Genomic DNA, 20,538 nt, shown 5'->3' on the forward strand with positions numbered 1-20,538 from the left:
ATCTCTTGCTTTACACAAAAGATGTAAGCATGAAAAAATGGGGAGATTGAGCCACTAGAGTTTTGAACATAAGTATCAACATTTAAAATTAAGATCTATCTTGATTTTTATTTTGCCACTAGATAGGCTCACATGGAGTCAAATACATCTTTTTCAATTTATTCAACTGATTGTAATTATTGAGGGTAATTGATAAAATGAAAAAAAAACAAAAAAGAAAATACAATAAAACTAGAGGTAATTGTTATTGGCAGCTCTTTTATTCTTAATATTCGGAACCAAAGTCAAGTGGTGCTACAGTTGCTTGAGTCATTTACTCGGTTTGACCTCGATTGTGACCATATTTAAGAGCTCAGGTAGTTTTTCAACATCCGTTGTCTTCAAACCCAACTGTTCAATCTGAAACATTGCAGACAAAAATGAATGAGGTAACTAGAATCCAGAGCAGAATTTAAAAGCTAATAAAAGTAAAAGGTGCATACAATGAAGAGCGTAAAGATATAAATACAAGTACTCGGCAACAATTTTTTTTTAGGTAATTCTGACTCTAAAGGAGGAAGCATATCAATGGTGGATAGGGTGGATCGAATTTTTCGACTTTGAGAGGGGAAACGCGTATCTTCGAAAAAAAGTTGTCAAATGGGCCCCATATGAAGTACCCAAAATTTCGACGCATAAAATTGACCCCCTTGTACCGCATGAAGGCCTAGAAGATCTAAATTTTTAAGATTGAGTCTAGAAGAGCAAATTCCAATAAGATCAACAATTGTTCCAGGGCACATAGAAATACGATGGAAAATGCTTACCGCTTTGCAGTAAGCCGTGACATCGATTAGTAATTGTTGACGAATTTTTTCATCGTCACCACCACTGCTTCGGCTTTCTCCAGTTGTACGCTCTCGAATTTGTTTCAGTCTGCGCAAGCTTTCCTCAGTTTTTTGGACAGATTTAAGGACATCCTCAACTTGCTTAAAATACCTGGAAAAAACAGTACAAAATGTTGAATCACATGAAAGAGCTTCAGGCTGTAGCTTCAGGAGTTTTGGACAGAGGAGAAATTCCAATCATTTGGAATAGATAGCGCTGTTCATAGGAACAATGTAAGCAAAGTTCAAAAGCCTCCAGTTCACAGGAATAACTAGAAAAGATTCTTGTAGAACGCTAAGAATATTTTCTTTTCTTTTGATAGGTTGAATATAATCCGACTGTAATTTTATGAATGTTATAGGGTTATCCTTAGAACGGCTTAATAACTCATTCATTTGACAGCTAGGTATCATATGAGACCAGATGTGCAATCAGTTTATAACAAATCACAAAGTAGTGTCAAAGAGTTATTGATACTTACTGAACTGTAATGAGGGATAAAATTTTAGCCAGCCAAAGTTGAGCATGATGCGGGTAATCTCTGAGAAAAGTTGTAGGTGGTCCAAGAATAGCGTTGACATAAGAGCACGGTGATTTTGGATTTTCACGATTTGTCCGTCGAAATAGACGAGGTGTATCACTCACAGAACGAACATGTGGCAAACTCAACTCAGCTATTTCTTCAATCACAGACTTAGAAATCTGTACTAAACAAGCTTTTAGCAAATCCTCTGTGTCTGCAATGCTGGAGTTTATTAAAATTAAAACTTCTTCAGAGGTTTGATCAACAAGTTTTAATTTGGCCAAATCTTGGAGCTCTGGTAAGCTTGAAATGAGAAATTCACAATCGGAATAGAGATACGATTGGAACTGAGAATTTGAAAGAGAAGCTGATGGCAAGGCAGTTTCTTTCAAGGCACTAGTTATCCAAGAACAAAAACGAGAGATGATTTGAAGACTCAGTTTCCAAAATCTGTGAGCTAATTCCATGATGAAGATGTTTGGAGCCCAACATTGATTGATGCAGAGCCAGACAGTATTAGTGACTGTAAGGTGTGGAGACCTAGAGGTTGAAATGATGGTGGTGTACTTTTCTCTATCTATCAACAGATTTTCTAACTGGGTTGCAATTTGTTGAAAACGGAGCTGGAAATACACAGACAGATTCCACTTTTGAAGAAATGCCTGATATTGACTTTGGGATCTTAAAGCTTTCACCGTACCTTCATTTCCACATCTATGCTCCAATTCATTCAGAAAATGCATGGTTTCTGAATAACGCTGATGAAAAACATCAGGATTACCAGGTGCATATATTGTCTTCAGCCTCAATTCTAGACACTGATCTACTTCTGGCCACACACTATTGCACATGATATTAAATCCTTTGATAATTGGTGGATCTTTTGTTGGCCTTGTTAATTGAAGAATATATTTTAGATCATTGTCTATAAAGGCCACAACACGAGAATATAAACCCTCCAAACCACATGGATCACTCAGGAGCGAATCTTCACTGATCAATTTATCCATCGCTGGAGATACAATCTGTGTCCGAATTAGATTTTCCACAACATCTGATTTTCCCAAAGTAACAAATAAATTCAAAGAGATTTTCAGGACATCCAGTTGTGATTCACCATTTTTAAATGCTTCTAAGAACAGTCTATTCAAATGCGATAATAGGGAATCACTAATTTTATCCTGCAGCTGAAAAAAAGAAAAAGAACACACAATATGAAAGCACTGAAAATGAGGATATATTTGAAAGCAAATATTATTACTCAACAAACTGGCTAAAATGATCTTTTGAAGCATCGGGGAAAAATAGGATTGATTTTCGAGGAAAACACAAAAGGAGACTTAGAACAGATTGATAGCCTGTTGAACTTTCCTACTTATTGATGGGCAAAGTGCAAAACGACATATCTCCGTTTGTAATGTTGCAGACTCTCTATCAAACTTCATTTTTTCTTTGGAAAACTAGGCAACTTAATTCCTTAAACACTCCCTTGATTTTTCCTTTCTATTAGCAAATTATTCTGTACGAATTTCAGGCTATAAAGTTGGCTTATTTTTCTTCAAAAAAATAAAATAAGAGCAGATATTTTAAGAGGAAGAAGAAAGAAATGGAGCTAGGTACATGGTTTTGTACTTTGACCACCATTATGATTTAAAGAGAGAGAATATCGAGGAGACATTGAACCAATGAGGCCAAAACTAGTCTCTTGGGCTCTCTCTGAATCAGAAAACTTTAATTCTCTTTTTAAATTTTCGGGATCTGTATTTGTAAAAGAGGAAGTAGCCTACTAGCTGTAATGCAAATTTTACTTAAGTGTCCATATGGAGAAAGCGCATTCCACAGTGCTGTAATGATTTTTCCAGAATTCAAACTGGTGAATCAGCACAATGGCTGGTTTTATTTGTTTGCAAAAATATCTTTACTGAATACAGATGTTTCAGGGCGACCGATTCGGAAACTGACCTTTTCTGCTGGGCGGTCAGTTGAATGCTATGTAAGTTGGGAAAAATAAGTAAAAATTCTATACACAGGGAGTCATCATTCACTTTTTACTACTGGCACATTGAAACACTTTACGCTTGGTCTTAAAATGATGGTAAAGTTTGCTTACACACATTAAACATTGAAAGAGAAGGCAAAATAACCTTCAAAATGGAGAATTTGCATGCAATTTTTTTTTTTTTTATTGCCTCATCTGAAAAAGCTTGAAGAGCTGATTTCACAGTTTTTTTTTTTTTTTAATAATTATTTTTCGCTGACATGGGAAACAGTATAAAAATAGATTTAAAAGTGAGAAGATGCACCGCCTAGTGACGTCATCTGGCGGCTTTTCCATTTAAACACATATATTTTAGAAGATTAGATAATTTTGCCATAACTTCTCCAATAATTGTTCAATTCATGAACCAAGGGTATCTTCGTGTTCAGTTCACTCAGTAGTTTCTCTTATACAGGAAATTCATCAAATTTCAGACACCTGCAAATTCTCTATTTTGTTATTGGCAGGGCAACTCTAAAGTGTTTGCTACAAATCTCTTTTTCCAGTAATTTGTAATAATTTACCAACATCCATGTTCTAACAACAAAAAGGGCAGCCGATGATACATGTCAACCGTGAAACTTCCAAACCACATATCTTGTTGATGATGTTTAAAAATCTCCACTCCTATTTTATTTTTTTGAAGAAGATCAAATCAAGATTATCCTTGAAGTTTTTTTAGAATTTACTTCCCAGGAAGAAGAAAAATTACGAAAGTTTTTAGGCATTGACAAGGAGTAGTACTTAATTTAAAAAATAAAGGATGACAGGAAGTCTGCAACATCGCAGACTGAGATAAGTGATTTGGAAGTTTCACCATTTATGTGTATCTGTGTTCGCTGGCTTTTTCTGTTACGTGAAACACATCTGAAACAGTTTGCTTAAACATACCTGTTGAAAATCTTTGGTGATATGCGATTGACACTTTTTGCTATAACAATTCAACCAACTGTATTCTGTTGCTGCTCTAGTTAAAAGTATAGTGCTAAGATTTTCAGTGTTAAGTAACTTTTCAAGTTTATAAGCTGCATTTTGCATTTTTGAAAAGTTTCTCAAACTCTCCTTCTTGGCAGCTAAACACTTCTTCTTCCCAACAAGCGCCTCAATATCCTCTATGGTCTTGTCCAGAACAAACTTGGTTTCCTATGAAAAAAGTAAGAAAAAATGTTTGTCCAAATCATGAGGATACAAAATGTTAAAAAAAAAAAAAAAAAAAAAAAAAAAAAAAAAAAAAAAAAAACTAAATTATTTTTGCAATTGAAAATATCTAAGTATAAAATGAAAAAATAAATTATCTGGCTATTTAGATGATCTTGTAGGACATGTTTCAGAAAACAGTTTGTGCGAGTACGTTTGGATCTGAGGCACTCAGATTTCCTTGTTAAAAGTCGGTATAAAAGTCTAAGATTCTGCATCTTAAAGTGAGCGAGGAGAATAGGAAAGTCAAAGGGTTTGGTGAGAAAACTCAAATTTACTGAAACCACTTGCCGTTACCTCAGGCCAACTTCCTGATGCACTAACGGATTGCACAAAGTTTCCCAATTTCATTCTCAAAAGCGAAGAGTACTGGAAGTAAAATACCTGGTTTCAATTAATTTTGATTTTCATACTCTCAGCTTCAATTTGGTGTATTGTTTTGACATTTTTAATGAACTCATTGGCAAGGAAATAAGATTCTTCTCAAGAATCTGCATCAGCAGCACAAGATTACCTCCATACTAAAAATTTTTTGAAGAATGTTAAAACTTTGCGAATTCATGTAAGTATTTCTATTTCATTTATGGAAGGCTGTGAGTAAACTTTTACAAAGAGGGAAGAAAACTTCAGTAGGCAGTCTTATGAGCAATCTGACATAGCGTTTGAAGGTAAACATGTTGCTGTGATTATTGAAAAAATCTGATCTACTCCCTGAATGGTTCATTAAAAAATATCAAATCAAAGGACAAAAAAGCTGAGAGTTTAAGGATCAAAATAAATTGAAAATGTCTTTCGTTTGATACTCTTTGCTTCTAAGTGCAAAATGGGTATAGGTACGATCTGCTACAGAAATAGGAGGTGGCCAATTAGCGATGGTGAGGGGGTCTTAGTTTATTTGAGTTTCCCTGTGCATCCCTCTATGGATTTGCAAAATCTTGGGGACGTTTTAAAGTTGAGAGTATACTTGAAAAGAATTATTTCACCGATTTATCCTATTTTAAATTCAGGAGACATAAAAAAGGGAAACAAATTTTTCAGATCACCCTAATATGTTATTTCTTCATTGTAAAACTAATCAATACAATTTCTTGGAAATTTCCAGGATCAATATCCTGCATTTGAAGAATACTCTGAAAAAGTCAAGCAATAAAGTTGGCTTTTTGAAATCCTATAATCATGATATGCCCTCATCAAATGGAGCAATGGAAATGAAACATATCTGTTGCAGCTTGGCCAATATTTTTATGGCAGAAACCAGTTTTGAGCAGAGCATGAGAAGTACCTCGTTTTTATATTTCACTATGGAAAGTATGTACGGAGCAAGAAAATCAACTCCTTCATCCCAATCACTGATGTAGGTATTCATGTATAAAAATTATCAGAAAGGATGGGAAAAAGGTACCAAAATTTTGCTGCTCAGTGTTTCCAACGGTTCTTGAATTGTTGAAATGCTTTTATCCAAGGCAATTAAGTTGCTGGAGAGATTCACAAAATCTGCATAGTCTTGATTAATCAGTTCTATCATAGATGACCGTAAAATTTTTAAATAAATTCCAAGATCATCTCTCATCATCTCCAGATTAGCTTTTTTGCGGTGATCTTGAAGAAATTGATCAACCGAAAAGGAATCCTGGGAAAAAACCAGAGAGAGGCTATTAAAAACGGATCATTTCTTAAAAGTATAAAATAATTTTTGGACGCTAGCAGAAACAAACAAACAAACACAAAAGAACCAGTCTTGTTCTGGTTAATAAAAGGCTTTTGAAAATTAAGGATCAATGCAAAATTTGTCAGTGATTGGAAAATTTTATTAGTTTGCTTAGCTCATATAGTCAGATTTGTGGTCTCCTATGTGCAAGGTGATCCAGACCACCCTTGTGCAGGTTCACTATGGATTAAAAAAATAAAGGTTCACATGAACTCCAGCTTCATAACCATACTTATTCAATTGTAGCTGCAATTGGATCTAAAAAGAGCCTTCATACAGACCCTGGTTTGAAGCAGATCTTACAGTCTATGTATAAATAAAGCGCTTTTGAAAAAGGGCATATTCACATCAATTCAGATTCAAATCAGGTTTTGGCGTTCTTACATAATTTTTTTCTTTAAATAGCGCTCAAGAGCTAATCTCATTCAGTTTCTTTGATCACTTTTCCGTTCCTCCTTCTGATCCTGCTTCTATTTTTCCCAACTTTTGTCCTTAATTACATGACCCTCAATTTTTGATGCAATCCTCATGATACAGTATGCTTCTTGGTCCGAATTATACCAAACCCAAAGCTGGTTAAATACACATATAACGACAGCAATCACACGAACGTTTTTAACGCAGATCTCTCCATTCAGATCGCAAGATCCGCTTTCATCTCCTTTGAGACACTGATGTAGTCGTAGCTATTACTCCAGCTTTGGATAAATCGTCTTACATATTGACGGCATTAATCCGCAATCATATATCTCGTTTGCGGTGTCTGAAAATCTCCGCCTCTATGTTATTTTTTCGAGGGAGAAAAAATTGGCATCATTCCTTGAACTTTATGCAGAATTTTCTTCGCACAGTGAAGAAAAATCATGGCAGTTTTAAAGAATTGCTGTTGAATAGTTTTCCACTTAAAAAATAAAGTATGACAGGAAGTCTGCGACTTTGCAAACCGAGTTATGCGATTGCGGACTTACACTGTCGACATGTAGTGTAATATTGATACTGTCAGAGGAGACTGAAAAAAGTAGAGTCTTTGATGACTTACCTGGATAAAATCATTGTGATTGAAACAAAGATCTGCCGAAAGATGAGATGATGACATTATGAGAAGATGCATAAAATTAATCCTTTATTTCAGCAAAAGTTATTCATTATCTTTCGAGACACATCTTATCATCGTACAAATTGTCGTCACTTTACATTACACTTACACACACTAATAGCACAACAACACACAGCTTAGCACACACACACGTCCGTTTTGTTTACGTTGCTTTTTGTTGGACGGTGAGAGAGGGGCTGATTTCTGATGAAAGTTGGTCCCAACCGGCCGCTTTCAAAATGGTTCCGTATTTACACTTTTGATCCTGCTTCAAAGAAAGCCAGGAAGTTTGTGGAGTTCTCCAGTATAAAACTAAATTACAAATTCCTTTATTTTGTCGTTCTCTAATCCTGTCTTGAATCCTCGTTTTGTTTTTGCTTGCTCAAACATTTAGTTTCAGTCCAAATCTTTCTTTCGGTAAAATTCGCTGTTTCTAACTCACGATCGGTTCTAACGAAACAAAGTGCTTATGCTCTTTTAGGTCCTTTTCCTTTCTTTTTTGAGCATTTCTCATCTGGTTGTAGGAACGTCTTGTCATCTCATGAGTTTTGGCAGTTTTTGTTCCTTTCGTTATCCGTTTCTGTAAGTATGATTTAACTCTAAAAACTTTGATCATAAGTACTTATCGCAGTGCTTTGCTGACAACTGACACTCATTCAAACAGCGCGTCTCTTATGATCATTAGAAGCTTCAGTCTTGTTTGATATTCACCACTTCTATCTAATGAATTACTTTATTTTTTGTCCAGATATCTGCTATATTTTCGTTTTAACAATGAAAATGATAAGCGTATTTAGTTGTGAATCTTCTTTGATGATACTTGTTGGTGTTAAATTGTGAAGCCAATGGATTTTGATAACAAGAGCTGCGCTGTTAAGCTCAGCAAACTACCCATCTAGTTGCTTGGTGGCCTAAGTGGAGTGTTGTGAAACTTCCACTGGGCTGTCCGCTGAGCATACGTGAGATTAGCGAGCTCTGGGGGCCGCTAGATTGCTGGAATTTTCTTTGTTGTTGTTTTGACACCTGCCATATTCAAATTCATGATCACAATCTCAGAGCCACTGACACAGAATAGAGGAAAAACTGACCTACCATTTGGCACAGTAGTAGTGCTGCATGGAATTGAAAATTAGAAGCTAACCGCAAAAATGAAAACGCAGTATTAACAGCTTTCGGCGTTGTCCACACGAGCGCGGTTGGAGGAACTTCAGGCTAACTTGTTCCTGGAACCCCCAGTATGTGGAACCAATTCATCCAAACTGCGCTTGTGTGGACAAGGTCTTCTATGACAGGGGTAGTGAAATTCTAAACTAAATTGTTCCTTACAAAGTTTATGATCTGCAACAATGTACTCGCTGGAAATGGCGGCTGAATGTATACTTCCAAGTCGCTCTCATAACGTCATCTTGCAATTTCCTACTTTTAAGCCACGCAGCTAAGGTCTAAAGGACCTAAGGACCTGCGTGGCCGCAGCTTAGAATGTGAGCCTTTCACCCAAGGGCTGCTTTTTTATCCGAATTGCAGTGGATTGCAATGGTAAACACTAAAATGCATCGCTTTTTTATCTCAGTCAATTGGTGCATTTCGGCCAGTTTCTTGCGTTCCAGTGGAAACCGTGGCAGATCCTTCTTCCAGGGTGGGTTATGAGCAATTACGTGCAATCCTTACCACAAGCAAAACCTTAAGAACCCAATTCATCGCATTTAATGGATTAAAAAAAAGCCCAACGTAAGGTTTATGTTTTGTATCTTGGATTATTAAGACCAGAAAACTTCAGATCTGTCGCTATAGTTCGGCAATGCATTGTTTGTACGAAAAAGCTGTCGAAGCCCATATCCAAAGTTGTATTCAGGGCTTTTTTCCTCTCCAAAGCTCAGGATTGAACAGCATTACTTTTTTATCCCAGTTTACCACCATGATCCATGCATTCCAGTGGAACGCTTGTGTTGCTCTTGCATGATGGTCGTTGAGAAATTCCGCGCTATCACCCCAAGCTGAACAATTTGAACAGCAGATCTATCGCATTCTGTGGATAAATAAAAGCTTGAGCCTGAATTTTATCGCCAACGGTCAACCACAAGCTAAAAAAACCTAACCATCAAGTTCAATCTCAAGTAGGATAAACTCTATTCTAAACTCAAGCTGAACACAAGCAGAGCTTGGTCTACCACAGGGTCAAGCCAGCCTCAGTTCCTCAATGGTTCAAACCACAAATTAGTAGCCTCATAACAAAGTCAATGTTCCTCCCACAACTTGCTATCAGCCATAATTCTGCCAACAAGATTTAGGCCCTGTATGCCAACGTTTGGGCCTCCATTGACTGTTTGAAACCTCCCCATCATTTTGCAATCTGTCACGCTAGGTAGTAGTATTGAAAGGAATCATGATGTTTTGCATTCAGTGAATCTATTGTTTTCCTCTCTTTGTGCAGGCATGAAGTTTGCTTTTATTTGTTTGCTGATCATCATCAATCAACAATCCAAATAAACTGATAGTGATTTTTAATCAATCTCCAAAAATTAATTAAAATTTCAATTGTAATCAATCCACAATTGAGTCTGATTTAAAGTGACCCCATAAAACAATTTTATATTTCTACTTATTTGGGCCAATGATTCAGTGTATGGGAACAATCTATCTGAAATTGCTAACCCAATTCTATGTCAGAAGATCCTCCTCAAATTTAAAGCTTCAACTTGGAAAGATCTGTATTATTCACTCTGAGTATCAAATGCGTAAACATTAAGCTGGAGCGCAAGCAGCAAAAAGTGCAGAAAAGCCAAGCTTTCAGGTGGTTGCAAGTATTGCAACAAAAACGCAATAACTTTGACGTTTAAAAAAATGTGAATAATCTTATTATGTTCGCCTATTTCTTACCAAAAATCTTGTTAACATAGATGTTTCATATTTCATTGCTTTTTTCAAATATTTATAACTGTAACTAATTTTTAACTTAAATTAACTAATTTTATGTTTAACAACTATTTTACCCATTTTAATTCTGGAACATTTTGTTTCAGGTCTGAAGCCTCTTCCTGATGGTTCCTCTTGGTCCAGCAGCACCTGGTGCTGTGAACAATTCCTTGGGCTCCACAGCGCCTTCAAATACAAAAGCATCAACAGCCTCTGTTGTAAGTTTTTCTACGTGTTCTGCTAGAAAATAGTGAGCTGAGATTTCTTCTCAGCAAATCTGTACGACATTGCCAAATCTGAAGCAAAAGTGAAGAGAATAAAATTGTTGCCGTATTAGATTAATGAAATAATATGCATCGAATTTTAAATGATTTGACTCATCAGCCTACTTAAATTAGGCTCCATTTTAAGAGGACCCTTTTTTATGATCTTTTCTGGTTTTTAATTTGTAAAGAAACTGCCGATACCTGTTCTCAATAGCATTATCAGATTATGCCGAAACATCAAGCATGACTGATTAAGGCAAAACCAGTTGCCAAGGAAGAGAAAAACACAGATGCTCAAGCAAAGAGCATAGCTTTGGCACTTTCACATCTCCTGCATCATTTTACTTTTCGAAGTGAGACCTGATTGTTGTTTTGCATCAAATTTCGTCTGGGTTCTCTCTATTCTTTTAAGAGTGAGCTTTAAAAAAATCTCAAGTAAATGTTGCACAATAAACTTGTGAAAATATAAAATGAGTGGAAATTTGCAAATGCTGTGATCAAGTACTTATAGTGGTTTGATAGTTTCACCATCAATATATGCAAAAATAAAAGAACACGCACAATGGGTGGCCATGACTAAGAACTTTAGCTGTTCCAACGACTTTGATGTCTCAGAGAAACGTAATGAACCACATTTTCAACTAGACAGAATTAAAATAAATTTCAAAATAGCAAGAGATTTTTAAGGAAAACAAATTAATTTCAATAGTTAGCAGTCACTGTCGATGCTTATGGAATATCATGAAGGTTGTCATCAGGGGAGTCAAGTGCTACCTTTTTTCCCGCCACTGAGCACAACTAGCCTGTTGGATGAGTCAAACATTAAGCCTATATTCTCGGCTTTTACTCATTGATCTACCTTAAACTTTAGTTCATGTACAAGAAACAATTTTGTAGTTCAATCAATTTGCACCGATTCAATTCTTCATGTCAGATAAGTATGCTATGTTGCGCAGTACGTTGAGCCATAGAAGTAGTTTATGAGTTCCTCATGCTTCAAATATTTGCTGCTAAATTCAAAGTACCTAGTCTTAGGAAATCTCATGAGCCCATTAAATTGTCCTCTCAGTGACTGTAATTCTCTCTTTTTCCATTGAGAGGAAACTAAGCTCTTTCATTAATACCAACTTTTTAAACAATTAACTCACAGTTTTTTTTTTTATCTTTTCCAGAAACCTAATTATGTGCTGACTTTCACTTTAGCTGGTCATACAAAAGCAGTTTCATCAGTAAAATTTAGTCCAAACGGAGAATGGCTGGCCAGCTCTTGTAAGTTGTTATTTTTCCGTTTTAAACCCCACAGTTGTTCTAATTTATATGTTTCTTTGCTTTATTTTTGCATCCTTCTTCGTCACTTTCATCCTAAGCCAGGTGGCCTATTCATAATTCAGGGCACACCAGACCAGCCTCACCAAGCTTTCTTCCCGGTTGTTCTAGATCCAATCAAGTTGGAGATGAATGAGGAATTGACCGCAAGGAATATGAATTTCATCATCCTGAAGCCTCCTTTGGTTCCCTTCATGAAAAGGGGGATCCTCTCTGAAAGTTGGGGTTTCCATCCAAATTTTGAAATTATTCCATCAAAATCAGAAAGTACAGAAAACATTAACCAACATTTATGCCAAATACTCCAAAATTAGCTCGTCCATGTCTGAAATACTGACTGCTGAAGGTCCAGATAGCAGAGCCTCTCTCCAAAGAATGCTAGTTTGCTGAATTGATGCAGAGGCTTGATCAAAAAGATGTTTTCATGGATAATCAACACCAAGGAATCCGAGTTTAACAATCCTGTAGCCCTGCAATGCGGAGTCATAGTAAAACGGAATCTCTGGGGCTTAAAATATCCTGAAGGACCCATACTTACACGACAGATTGTAGAATAGTGGCCATATTATAGACTTTCCCCTGGCCATGTATGAAGAATTAAGTGAAAAAAGGAGGAAAGCCTTAAGAAAATTGTTACATAAAATATGAGGATTGAAGCGTTATATTTTCAAAAATTAGGGGAAAAAGCATGTAGATGTCATCTCTTTTAAACCTCTAGAACCTGTAAGGATATGAGACTGTTGTATGGCGTCAGTTACATTTTGGATCATAATTAATTACAGTCAATATGCTACATAGTAATTAGTTTTCTGTTTATTAACTTATGCATATATTTTTAGTAACATTGACCAAAACCCGGGCTTATATGGCTTCATGCACAGCGATTAGAGCATGTTGACAGCTCGCCAGTCTTTGTTACAACCCTATTCACCATTCGTATTATTTATTCCTAAAATAGTATACATTACTACCAATCTGGATAAACTAATATACAAGCAAAATATTAGTGCATGTGAAAATTTGTCAATTTTCTCATTGCTAGCACCAAAACCTCAAATCTTTTTAAGAGCCTGGTCTCCTACATAGAGTATGTTTATGGGAATTGAACTTTTATTTTGAATGAAGATCTCTTGTAAGGCTAAATTTCAAGTAATCTGTTTTTGTTTCCAGCTGCTGATAAATTAATAAAAATTTGGAGTGCATATGATGGTAAATATGAAAAGACAATATCAGGGCACAAATTAGGAATCAGTGATGTTGCCTGGAGTAGTGATAGTAGATTACTTGTCAGTGCATCTGATGATAAAACGCTGAAAATTTGGGAACTAAGCTCTGTAAGTTATTTCACTTTATTTTATACTTTCTATAAATATCAATAAATGAATAGTTTATTTCTATTTTTATTACTTCAGGTATGTAGGAAATATCAATCAAATTCTTCCGAAATCTTGATGAAGTGACACCGTTGGCAAAAAAGTGTTACTCTATTCTTATCTGAATGCCTGGGTGACTTACAAATGAATGCGCGGTAAGGCCAAACTGAGTTGGTTACCTTTTGCCAGCCAAGTAACAAAATATTAATCAATTTTTAAGAAATAAATATGAAGTTGTGAGATAGGATCAAAATCAGAAATTTAGAATACCAGAAATATAAAAATTGTTAGTTGGTATAACACAGGCTAAATTACATGAAAAATACATAAAAAATGGTTTAATATGGCCAAAAGTGGAGGAAGCACCTACGAAATGTTCCAGGCCATTTACAAACTTATTCTTAGCCAGGGCAAAGCTAAAATAAAGAACTGAAACCCGAAATTAAGCATGCGACCGATAAAAGAAGGAATTATTACACAAATCTAAATAAAGGCTTGCATACTTTGGGAAGTCGGCCGCGGCAAAACTCTTATTACCGACGACCGGTAACCAAAGTAACTCATTAGAATATGACTGGATGGGTAAACTGCCATAGCATTTTACCCAAGCAGCCGATGCCAATGTAAAAGACTCTTAATAAAGAAATGCCTATCAAATTAAAACTCAGTATCATTTTACTCGAGCAGCCACTGTTGCAATTTGACAACTATCTGCCATTTTTAAATTCTACATTGGTGCATTGTTGCGAAGTGGAGATAGTGTGCTTGCTTTACTTGCAATTTTTCAAGAACAACCCTCAATGTGCGGCAATTTTGAGATGCTTGGATAATTCAATGCTTTCAATGTCTTCAACTCAAAATCAACTGATCATTCTCAGCCATGTAAATAAAGGCCTTCAGCTGTTCAATCACCCGGATGCAATTTTGTCTTTTCCGTGGCTATCTTTCTTAAGTTTAACCATGCTTTTTACAGCTGCTGGCAGCCTGTACCTGCAGCTCTTTTAAAAGTAGTTTCCAAAAAAATTTCATCTTAGTTTTAATGCAGATTATCTCAAAATTCAGATTTCAATTAAAATCTTAGCACAAAAAATATTTTCAATGAGTCTTAAAGGCAAAATTCAAGTACTAGTAACAGTTTAAGATTGATATTTATTGCTTTTGGAATGTGAATTCTTTCAATTATAAGAATGATCTGTTTAGCTCAGACAGGTTCAGTGACACTACTGGTAACTCTCTTGTTTTCATCTATTAATTTGAACAAAAGAGCAATTAAGTAGAAAAGAAAAAGGAAAAGAAAGTAAATTTTACTCGTGTATCCATTTATAAAAGTTTACTTAAACTATTACAAATTTGTTTGTATCTTTACGGAAAAATAGAGTTTTACTTTAATGTACATTGTGTACTTTTGTTCTAAAATTTTGAAGTTATTGTAATGTTTTAAACATTATGTTTTATTAAATTAAGCAATTAAAAGAAACAACTAACTTAATTAATAGAACTTTAAAGAATAATCATTAATCCCTCATTCCTATTCCGTTTTCTCTTCCTTTATTTTCTGCGAACTTTAATCACAGTATCTACTTCCTCCGGGCCAACATTGAAAATTCAGGCTTTGACTGCTCCATATATCTGCACTGAAACTTTATATGAATATTTTCTCAATACTCTGCTTGTATTTCTTTCTCAACAGGGTAAGTGTCTCAAAACACTAAAAGGACATAGCAATTATGTTTTTTGCTGTAATTTCAATCCTCAATCAAATCTCATAGTCTCTGGGTCATTCGATGAAAGTGTAAGGACTTGGGATGTCCGCACAGGGAAATGCCTCAAAACATTACCCGCTCATTCGGATCCAGTTAGTGCTGTGCACTTTAACCGAGATGGAGCATTGATTGTTTCCAGCAGTTACGATGGTCTTTGGTAATTATCTTACAATCTCTCTTCTTTTTTTAATTTAGAAAGGAATAATGTATTCGAGCAATGTTCTTGCGTTTCCGCTAGAGCAAGCAACTGCCCACAACATGAGAATCTAGATCAAGTAATTTTTTTTTTTTTTTTTTTTTTTTGTAACTAGCCCATCTGAGTAAGATGAAACTATATAAATCCATCCTGAGTCTCCTAGGTTTAGGTCCTCTGAACTAGGTCATAGGGTTTGACTTTTCGAACAACAAATTTTGTCTGAAAACTATTTCAAATTATGTCTTTTTAATCATTGGGCATTTATTCAATTGTTAAAGGATTTTACCAAAATGTATCAGGGAAATCAGAGAAATTCATTCTCTAAATTTGATGGCAACCTTGATCCTTCAGATCGAACTCGCAAGAATACACATGTGTATGGGCAGAATCATTCTGCTAATTTTCCTTTTTGTTCATTCCTTTGAATCGAGTAGTTATTTTTCAACACTTTTATTTTATTTTTTCAGTCGAATTTGGGATTCAGCCAGTGGTCAGTGTCTGAAAACTTTAATTGATGATGATAATCCTCCTGTTTCTTTTGTGAAGTTCTCACCCAACGGTAAATACATCCTAGCAGCCACTTTGGATAACACTCTCAAGTTATGGGACTATAGCAAAGGAAAGTGCTTAAAAACTTATACTGGCCATAAAAATGAAAAGTACTGCATTTTTGCAAACTTCTCTGTCACCGGTGGGAAGGTATGTAAAAAAGATTTTCCAAACCAAATTATGTAAACACTAGGAGCTGCTGCCCTGGATAAGTGATAGCTATAACTTGAAATGATTGTGCCATCTCAAGTCAGAGACTGTAGAGAAATATTATTAGAGCAACGTTTCCACTTGTAAATTTTTTTATCACGAAACTGTTGGACGTCTCTCCCTGAAAATTTCACTGATTTTTCCCCTGAATCATGAAACTTTTATACATAAATTATACATCCAAATCTACGTAAAAAAAAACAATCAATTTTTCCCTTCGGTTCGCAACCTCAGAATAAAGTTACATTCCTTCATGAGGAAAAAATTTTGATTCTCCCTGCTTTCTGTCCCTCTTTATGTAGTCGGGCACTGAACAGTCTTGACCATTGACTTAAAACACAATCTAGACTGCGCACTATGCCCGACTTTAGGCGGGGGGAGGTAAGACAGCTAGGGGGGTAAATCAGGGCAAAGACGTGCCTTCAGCTTAGTTGATACAGCCGGACATACAGACAAAGTGTACCAGGACCAGGCAACGACACAGCCCAAGACTGGCATTTCCATTTCCTCGGTACATATAGCCAGTACACTTAATGGGTTGTGCTTGGTTGCCTATTGTCTCCTCTGAAGGGACTCTAGTTTTGCCGAAATTTCCTAATGCGCGGTCTAGATTGTATTATACGTCAATGGTCTTGACCAATGAGACAAAAGATCTGCTCCTTTCTCATTGGTTGTACTGTGTGCGTGGCTGGAGAGAGATGGGGTCATTTGGACTGCATTTCGCAATTTGGACCTATAAGTTCTGGCTCATCTGAAAAAACACTTATGTGCATAGGGAAACTAATGGCGCATATGTTGTTTTTGAACGGGGCCGGAATTTGTAGTTCCTAATTGCAAAATGCAGTCCATTTAAGAGTTCCCTCCAGAGAAACATGTGGTTTTCAATGGGGATCGAGTAAGCTTCTGTCGTCCTCAACTGGAAGTTCTTGTTGTAATTCTTGGGCATATGCCTCATGCAAAACGCATATTATGGAAAAAATGTTAAGCTTTGTCACACCATTTCGTCTCCTGCCTCCTATATATTACCTCAAATATCATAGCTGTAACCTGATTTCCTACTTTAGTCAAATAGACTTGTTGATCCACTTTAACTTTTGAATGGCTTAACATGACATCTTAATTTTGCACGTATGGTTTAAATATCAACAAAAACTAATCCATATGCCTGCAAAGAGATTAATTTATCAGCAACTTTTCTATATCCTTGCAAATAAATTATTCAGTCGTCAGAGCTGAATTTTGACCATAAATGAACCGAGACATGCAAAAAGAACAGAAGTCAGAAAACCCATGAGCCTCGCTTGGGTTCTGTTATTAATGAAGCCTAATGGTTATTCGGATCTCTGCCTTTTTCTCAACAATATCATCGAACAATGTTAAAACTACTTGAATATTTTGACTTTGGAAAAAGGTGAAAGTCCAAATATTCCTGAGCCATGCTTTACATTATTAACACTGGAGGCCAAGGCTCATTATGTTTAGACTTCTGCCCTCCTTTGATGTCTTCATTCAAAAGTAATAGTTGCCGTGAAAGGCTGATGAATTTGTCACAAAATTGTCTTCATAGAAATCAATTATTTTTGCTTGCATCAATGAACTGCAATCTGTATTATTCATTTCAGTGGATTGTGTCGGGGTCCGAAGATAATATGGTGTACATTTGGAACTTACAAACGAAAGAAATAGTTCAAAAACTCAGTGGTCATACAGGTATAATGAATTGTTTCGTTCTTGTTTCTTTCATTACATTAAGAGAAAATCTTGATGCATTAATCATCTGAGAAATGATTGAGGAAAATTGAAAACCACTTCATCCTGGTGAAACAATTGTATAGATCCATCATCCTCTTTTCAAATTTTTGCAGTGAGTTAGGATATATTTTCCTTTCTCTTGTATTTGAAACGGCACAGACCTGTTTGTCTATTATGATTAACGGGGGCCAGAAAACTATCCCAACTACTCTGGCTGAATTTGAAAAAAGTGAAATGTAAGCTTCTACAAACGGTCAGCGTGCATGCGACAGCTGTGCAGATAAGTGTACAGTCATCCAATACGAAAGCCTTAAAATAGATAAAAAAATTATTAGAGGTTTAAGTAGCACCCTGCTAAGCTTTTGGAAGAAATAATCATGCTCGAATGATGAAAGTGCATGAGTAGCACATGGCATGATTGTACCTCTCTCATTTCCAACAGTGCTGACGAGCAGCAAACAGTGCCTCTGTAGTCTTTAGTTCAGTGGCTGAATTTTGTCAGGAAACTGGACCTTTTTAATTATTTTTAACAATAATTACAGACGCCTTTAAGTCTGGCATGAAATTTTTTTTAATTTGCCAGTGCGTTTGTGAATTTTGATGTAATAATACTGCAAAATTCAGCCAGATATAATGGGGAGTCAAGACCTGATGCCTCAGTATCTCTCTGGATGTTATCTCATCCTCATCATTGTGAAGTTACCAGATCGGCTCACAAATAAGTCCAAGTTACACCATTGCTCATAGATTATTTAGAAAATCTAATCTTTAAAATTGTCCGTTCAATGTTTTTTAAGTCCAGTGGTTTACGAATTTAGCAAAATTAAGCTATGCAAAGGTTGTGTGTGCTGGATGGATTGCATGACACCACATTTGTAGGATTGAACTGAGGATGCTGTTGTCCACCGCGTTTTTCAACATCTTTTTAATGAATATCAACTTTCTAAATAAAGACAATTTTGGTTGGCTCCCTAAATTTATGAAAGTTTCACTCATTTTCCATCTTTAGTCTCCTACTGTTCAGTTTGCATCGGTCAGTTTTGATCCAATATAGCTTTTGTCTTTAAAACAGAGTACAATTTTCATATTGAAGTATTCTTGATCTCTCTACTTGCAAGTCTCCTTCTAATATTTCAATGTGCCTTTCATTTCCTTGATCAACAAACTTTGAAGTACACCTATTCACGAATGAGCTTTTTCTGAGATGAACTATTCAATGTCGGAGAAAAGGAGCATAGGTACTTTTCGTTGAGGTGCTCACTTAATTAATTTTCTTTTCCTGCCTCATTTTTCAGATGTTGTGTTGTGCACGTCCTGTCATCCATCCGAAAATATCATTGCTTCTGCAGCATTGGAAAATGACAAAACTATCAAACTCTGGAAGAGTGACACTTGATCAATCATGTCTCGACTCGGCAAAATTTTTACATGCTATGGCACAAATATTTTCTCTCGCAGAAACTCAGGATCTTCATGTTTCAAAGCATCTCTCATTTTCACCCTTGACTCTCTTTTATTAAAATTTTTCATTTGATGTATTGTGCATCCTTTTAATTTGATTAATTAAAACAGGATTTCAAGTTTTTTACAAGTATTAATCTTTCAATTCCTCCTTAGTATGTAACAAACTTTACGGGTGCAGCGAATTTGCCCAAGATTATTACACTTTTATATTGGCGGAAATTGTAATGGGTTCTAGTCCACCTAGAATGAACAGTCAAAGGTAGTGGATAAAGCTGTGCTGATAAATATTTTTTGTCAGAGTATGTAAGATAGGACAAGTTTTGCCGTTTTCAAGTACCGTGATCTCAATCCAAAGCAGTATTAATGAATGAAGGATGCAAAAAGTGAGTGTCAAATTGATTTATTTGAGAAGAGCAGAAGTGAACTGCTCAGTTTTAAAATAAGTTTGACACTTTATTTAAGTACCCGTGATTAAGGAGATGTATGTGATCTTCACGAACAATGTAAAGAAAAAATACTGAAACTCTTGAAAATTTCATCACTTTGTTCAGAATTCAAGTGAAACAATAGACATAGTTCACCTAGTGACAAAAAAAAATAATTAAAGTTACTTGATTCCTCTTTAACTTTCTTTTGTACTTGAAAATTGTTAAATTCTGAAGAATGAAATAATTTCACTCGGTAATGCTGGAATTTCTTTCTAGCAAAATTTTCCTAAAAATCAGAAAAAATGGACAAATACTATAAGTTCTGAATGTTTTTGATTGGGGCAGGGGTGGCTATACCGCCACCTAGAATTTATATCAGAAAATTGTTGGGCGTTCTTAATTGAAAATTTACTTGATTATTCCTCTGGTTAGTGATTAGACACCAAAATTGCTGCAATTCTCACTGGAATATCGAATTTTATTTTTTTTTAAGTCAATTCTGTAACCTTGGGATGCAAACTGCAAGAAAATACTGAAGAAATTCTTAGCAGTCCAGTGGACTTAATCTTTTAGGAACATGCTTGTAAAAAAAGTTGGATTGAAAGGGACATTATTTGGGGTTATGTGGATTCGCTATTTGCCTATGGAATGAGTTACCCATTGGATAACAGTATACACAGCTTTTTCGGCAACCTCAACGGAAAGTTAATTTAGAAACTAGGAATAACATGATGAAACATGAAAAATGGCAATTAACGGAATGTGAATCTGATTCTGGACTTAATTCAGTTTCTCGGTTGGGAATGCAATCATCACTCAAATTATTGAACCAACGTCACTGCTTCAAAATTAAAATATTCTAAGAATAA

At 35.6% G+C, this 20,538-nt stretch overlaps 2 protein-coding genes across 2 annotated transcripts; one reads left to right on the forward strand and one right to left on the reverse strand.

Moving 5' to 3' along the window:
• Nucleotides 1–241: 241 nt before the first annotated feature.
• Cog2 (conserved oligomeric Golgi complex subunit 2) lies at nt 242–7,553 on the reverse strand. The gene is made up of 6 exons (XM_019056851.2): nt 7,373–7,553; nt 6,028–6,255; nt 4,320–4,571; nt 1,349–2,577; nt 807–978; nt 242–399 (listed from the first exon to the last, which is right to left on the reverse strand). Exons 1-6 carry the CDS (start codon nt 7,442–7,444, stop codon nt 310–312), a joined length of 2,043 nt encoding a protein of 680 aa, XP_018912396.2. The 5' UTR covers nt 7,445–7,553; the 3' UTR covers nt 242–309.
• A 113-nt stretch (nt 7,554–7,666) lies between these two features.
• On the forward strand, nt 7,667–19,368 carry wds (WD repeat-containing protein wds). The gene is made up of 8 exons (XM_019056852.2): nt 7,667–8,011; nt 10,450–10,560; nt 11,781–11,877; nt 13,105–13,268; nt 14,998–15,227; nt 15,734–15,965; nt 17,648–17,735; nt 19,073–19,368. The coding sequence occupies exons 2-8, from the start codon at nt 10,468–10,470 to the stop codon at nt 19,171–19,173; spliced, it is 1,005 nt and encodes a 334-aa protein (XP_018912397.1). The 5' UTR covers nt 7,667–8,011; nt 10,450–10,467; the 3' UTR covers nt 19,174–19,368.
• Nucleotides 19,369–20,538: the final 1,170 nt, after the last annotated feature.

Source organism: Bemisia tabaci, chromosome 5 (genome assembly GCF_918797505.1).
Source record: "Bemisia tabaci chromosome 5, PGI_BMITA_v3".
NCBI lineage: Eukaryota > Metazoa > Arthropoda > Insecta > Hemiptera > Aleyrodidae > Bemisia > Bemisia tabaci.